General features: G+C 33.2%; 1 protein-coding gene across 1 annotated transcript in view; it reads right to left on the reverse strand.

The window, feature by feature from the left end:
• LOC137407170 (probable ATP-dependent RNA helicase DDX10) overlaps positions 1 to 5,356 on the reverse strand; it is a 29,486-nt gene extending 24,130 nt beyond the window's left edge. Inside the window, exons 1-2 of the mRNA XM_068093771.1 lie at positions 5,210 to 5,356; positions 3,984 to 4,044 (exon numbers count right to left, since the gene is read on the reverse strand). Coding sequence (XP_067949872.1) covers positions 3,984 to 4,044; positions 5,210 to 5,356 — 208 coding nt within the window. The remainder of the gene's footprint in view (positions 1 to 3,983; positions 4,045 to 5,209) is intronic.
• Positions 5,357 to 6,000: the final 644 nt, after the last annotated feature.

Here is a 6,000-nt window from a genome sequence, read left to right on the forward strand (position 1 = left end):
AACAAGCTATAGTTAATATGGTTAATATCTTATGATAACAACTCCTTTAAACAAAATTTAAGCTATGCCAGGGTCATAACTTCATAGACTCGCTGTTACATAGTCTCTACAAAAAAAAATTAATCAGCAATTGGTCCAGATGTAATGAAAACCTGTAGGCTAACCAAAAGGGTAAAGGCTGCGACAACAATACTATGAATGTAAAGTTACAAAATATAAATGAACTAAACAGTAAATATATTTATTGTTTAGTTCAGTTATGACAAAGCGATCCGGATTGACTGGCAACGTATACTAGTATAGCAATAGAGATAGTGACTTTCGATTTGATTGAACCATATTTCATGCAAACAAATGTGCTCTGTAAACTGGAATGAGAGTATATCAGAAACGAAAGTTTCACAACTATAACTTTATAAACTATACTAATCAATTGCTTATGATCAAGATGACCTAAGCCTTTGATATAAACTAATAGTTCTGACCCGTCTTGAATGGTCTTTTGTAAATTGCACTTAGTATTATCCTGAGACCACAAACTAAATGAAAATATAACTCACAACAGTTAAGTAAATTAACCTTTAACCCTTTCGCAGGCAAGTTTTTTGGGCTATTGAGACAATCTGGGCAAATTAATTTTCACAAATTGATTAAAAAAAATCTTTGATACACTTTTAGTTATAATATTGTAAACGTGTATTATGTGTTTATGATACAGGTATATACAAATAAACATAAGTCAAATTCTTATATAAGTGTTTCTCTAGCTATAGTAAATTTGGAAGCATTTGCCCTTGCAGAGGCCTACACCGCAGTCTTGACATCATATGCTGATTATTGTTCCTCTATAGCTTTGCCTATAGCCTCTGGAGGACACAACAGTAAAAGAAAGTTGTTGCCCTCTGGGAAAATATTCAGAAAGCAGTAACAGAAGCATAAACAAGATACAAACAAAATTCTCCATTTTATTCAAATACGTTTTTATTTTGGAATTTTCATTTTTTTCTCAAAATGGCCAATTTTTTGGTTGTCAACAGAGACCGATATATTGTAGTTAACTACAGTGAAACTCGGATAACTCAAACTTCAAGGGACCGAGCAAAAGTGTTCGAATTATCAGAGCGTTCAAGTTATCAGAGCACTGTCACAAGGCCATGTATTTACTTATTTATTAGTAGATACATGTACATATACAATCTATAATATAAATCAAAAGCACAAATGGCTTGTTTCAGATTAAATGCTTCTGATGTAAAGTTTAAAACGTTTTTATCAAAAGGTATGGAGATTTTTCTATCACTTGGTTCGTTGTTTGTGGTGATGTTATTGCCAGGACGGTTTTTAGATTGACATTGGCAAAACTTGATCGTTGTTGAAATGCTCAAAAGAAAAGACATCAGTACATATACAAACTATAATATAAAGCAAAAGCACAAATGGCTTGTTTCAAATTAAATGCTTCTAATGTAAAGTTTAAAACGTTTTTATCAAAAGGTATAGAGATTTTTCTATCACTTGAGATTGGTTCGTTGTTTGAGGTGATGTTATCGCCAGGACGTTTTTTTAGATTGACATTGGCAAAACTTGATCGTTGTTGAAATGCTCAAAAGAAAAGACATCTTTTTCTTTTGAGCGTTTTACCCACGATCAATTTTGCCGATTTTTCTTGAAGTTTATGCAAAGATTACCTCACTTTACCTCGCTTCCGAAGGGCGATCGCTACGAGGATGTTTGGTATAAATCAAATTTCACCAAACCTTTAGAAAAGTCGTTGACAAAAATATTTTGCCGATGGTGGTAATAACGACGCTTATGAATTACGAAAAGTTGAGGTTTACCTCTATGGCTTGGAATAAAGTGATTTTCTAAAGCGATAGCAACCGTTTCGGTAGCCGTTGGCCAAAAAACAGTTTGAATTAACAGTGTTGAGTTCGAGTTATATAGAGCCATTTATCATTGCGTGGGAACGGACCAAGCAAATCCATTCGAGTTAACCATGTGTTTGCTATATCCGAGGGCGAGTTATCCATGTTTCACTGTATTAGTAAAAAATTAAACAAAAAAAGGCAATAAGCTAACCAGAAATCAATTTATAAAAACGTTCGTGTGGCGACATAATAGTTGCTCTGCCCATTGACGTCAGTATCGCGAAACGATGATAATGTTGCTATGCCTGCAAAAGGGTTAATATAACATTATTATTCTAAAAATTATCGTTTATAAATGTTTCTATGAGAATAAGAGGCAGCTTAAATTCGAGGTGAAAGTTAACATCACTCTATTCCTATTATTGTACAAAAATTATATCTTAGAATTGTATTAAAGCAGTGGTTAAAGGTTGAAGCAGAGCTGCTGACAGTATTAGTCAGGAGTAGTAATGTATAGGAGGAATTCACTAAAAAGCATTGCCGTACTATTGTTATTACAGCATTTTTACTACTGTACTTTTTGGACTATTAGCCGCTACTTTTTTCTGACGATTTGAGCCATGCGGCTTATGTAAAGGTGCGGCTATTCTGTGGCTTTTTCTTTCAACGCTAGGGCGCATTAACCAGAATCTCCAGTTAGTGCGCCTCTAGCAGTGAAAGAAAATACGAAACAATGCCTAACGGCACTGTTCCGTTAGGCACTAGGTTAAAAAGTGTTGGTTAATATGAAACAGTGTCGTTGGGCACTGCTCCGTTTTAAACAGCAAGTTTGCTGCCGCGTTACAAAGCACCTGAGTTTCGCGACCTATACAAAGGTGCGGCTTATGTATTGTTTTATTATCATTTCTTGGAAAATATAGCAGAGGCGGCTTATATAGGGCTTATATGCGGTTTATAGTCCGAAAAGTATGGTAAGTAAGATTAAAAAGTCGGAGTATAGCTACATAGAATAGTGCAAAGACAAATATGCTGTAAAAAGCTGATACAAGTCTCTGGTAGTCGGGAAACAACAAGGTGTGTGTGATTCTGAGCCTTCCCAGTTTAGAAACTATTATTAGGATAATATCATGTTGTTATGATTAAATTTGAATCAAAATAACATAATAATTGGGTGAACATTTTCCACACTATTAAAATGCTTTCACAAGTCACTGATTGCTACCTTGAAACTAATTAATGTAAACAATTTTTTGTCAAAGTGAAAAAATTTGATCTTATGGCCAAAAGTTAAAGTATACTACAAATATTGCAAGGTTGCAGCATAATAAAGCATTTTCTGTAAATTTTCTACCTTGTTACTACTTGAAGAACCAAGTGGTTACATATCCAAAAATGCCAATAAAACTCTATTGAGTATCATTCTGATGAATGATCAGATGGTAAAAAGAAATTCGTCTAATGCTGGTGTGATGAATAAACAACCATCGTTAAATCAATTTTTGAGCAGTTATATACTGATAGAGAAATAGTTTGATAGCACTTGATCAAAGACAAAACTACTTAGCACCACAATGTTGCCAACAAATTATCCGAATTTAATGAACTTAAATAGCTGAAAAAATTACTCAAATTTAAAAGGTTGCACATGTATAATTTATATTTTAAACCTTTATTGTATGTATAATTACAATTAGAATGGACAATGGCTTTTCACCTGACTCATAAATAAAACAAATCATTTAAATACCGGTCAAGTGCTTTTTGCTATAATTATTTTGCATGGAAGTAAGAATTAGTTGAAATACTATGTAATTTAAACATCTTTGTAACAAAAAATACATTTTTACCAAACTATTCAATGGAATAGAATATTGCAATGCACTTCAGTGACAGTGCATTGGGAATATCTATAGTTAATTTACAGTTCTGAATGCTGCACCATAACTTTCAGCAGTTTGTACTAGCTATAATGTATAGATTAACTTTAATACAAACAAGATTATAATTTCTAAGCAAGTGCGACTTTTGATGAAAGCAAATTTAGCTAAGTTTCAGACCCATCCTGGATTTCTGTATAATGAATAAATCCATGGAGTACATACATTAGAACCATACCTTGTTGTGTTTGATTACTCAGTGGAAAGTCCGAAAATTTATTGACAGCCTCAGTCTTTATCTACAAGAATGAGACAACTACCATGTACTGTAGTACTAGCGGCCCATGTACTGTAGTACTAGTACTTGATTGAAGGCATATATATATATATATATATATATATATATATATATATATCAAATACATCGATAAAACATTTAACAGTTATGGTAACAATGTGAATGTGTTCAAAATTATTTAAACAATACATCTTCAGAGCATTTTCGTCGAAGACAAAAATTGATCTCCTCCAATAGCAAACTAAAGATCTCTTCTTACAAGTGAATCAATTAAACTTTGTCAATAAATTGTTAGAGATGCTTTATGTTTTTAAGCAAAGTTCATGATTGTAGATCTATGATAAGCTTCAACTTATCACCAATTTTGCATTTTTTTTACAGCTGTAGCAAAACTGTAAAACTTTGTTTGTCAATGATTGAAAATGATTTTACATAAACAAATGTGAACATTGAATTTCATGAGCTGTGTAGAAAAGGATATATACACATCATAACATATATTTAGAACATCGTTCTGCTTGTGCACTAGTATGAAGTTAACACTTGAAGAGAGAGAGAGGTCGTAAATTGAAATATTTAGAAGGCACTAGATAAAACCGGTTCCACAAAACAGACATTATATTTCACTGTGTGCGCAATGCTACTGAAGGTTTAACTTCAGTAGACTACGGCCCGGTCTCGGCTTCGGCAATATCCCCGCTAAAGAACACCTGTGGTATATACAGCCTATAATTCAACTGATACAAAAATATGTTCATACATCATAATATATAGGATACATGCATGTATTATCTACTTTGTTTTCTGAATGTCAAACATCAGTAAGCTGTGTAAATCATGATGAGCATAATTAAATACAGTGCATTTTAGCATCCAAAATAAAAAGTTTGTATTTTTTTGATCAAGTTGAAGATTAAATTAACAAGTTATCTTTCAAGATTAGCACGCACCAGTGACACTCTCTTGCCTAGAATGGAACCCAATTTGTTTCTGCTTCCTGATGTGATGAAGCTTAATTATATATTGTTTTCTAAAAAATCGTAGATTGCAGACTAAGCTACGACTATCAGAGTAAAAAGGTCCAGGTATAATTCCTGTGATAACCCAATGAGGCTTATCATCATGGTTAATGTTTAAAAAAGCCACAAATTTAAGCTTGCACTTACATTAGCATATCTTGCTGTTAGCGAACGTATATCTTTATCAACACGGTTACCTCGTAATGATACAGATTTTGAACGATCAGCTTTTATTCGATTTAATCTTTTCGTGTGCGAATGTAACGCTCCTCGTCTGGAATTTTGGTCTCCCATGCTGAAAATGTGTTATAGTTTTCGGTTCAGCTGATTTGAAATTGCAATCATTGAAACGCCAAGTGTGAGATTAGCAAAGTCGAGTTCCGAAGCTATAACCATTTATTTGTAAAATAGACTTATTTGCAGGTAATTTTATAAATGAACTGTTTCAGTTTATAATAGCCTGCTATAGTTTATTACAAAATTATACTACGCAAAGACCTATTATCGCCAACCCGTTTTTCCATTGACGTCCAAATTGATTCGATTCTCTAACTGGATTCAATAAAACGCGAAAGAAGACAATCGCAGTCTTAGTTATCTACAACCGGGGCACTAAAATTTTAGATGTGATGGATGTACGTATCTACGTATGCCCTCTGACTTGTTAGTTAGTTTAAATTTAGCTTGGTTGTACGTATATATAAGTAGTTTATTAAGGTAGCTCATGTGTTTTTGTATGAGTAAATGAGCTTTTGCATAGTGCTCACTATGAAGCAAGTAGCTTGAACAATGTGCAGATGTATAAAACACTTGCGGTGTTATAAGCGGTTTGGGGTAATTTGTGGGTGCTTTGTCATTTTATTCTATTTTGACTACTTATGTTTAGTTTGTGCACTTTTGCTTAGCTTGTGGGATTTAACTTGGTTTTAGTGAAACTG

This window comes from Watersipora subatra, chromosome 10 (genome assembly GCF_963576615.1).
Source record: "Watersipora subatra chromosome 10, tzWatSuba1.1, whole genome shotgun sequence".
NCBI classification, from domain to species: Eukaryota; Metazoa; Bryozoa; class Gymnolaemata; order Cheilostomatida; family Watersiporidae; genus Watersipora; species Watersipora subatra.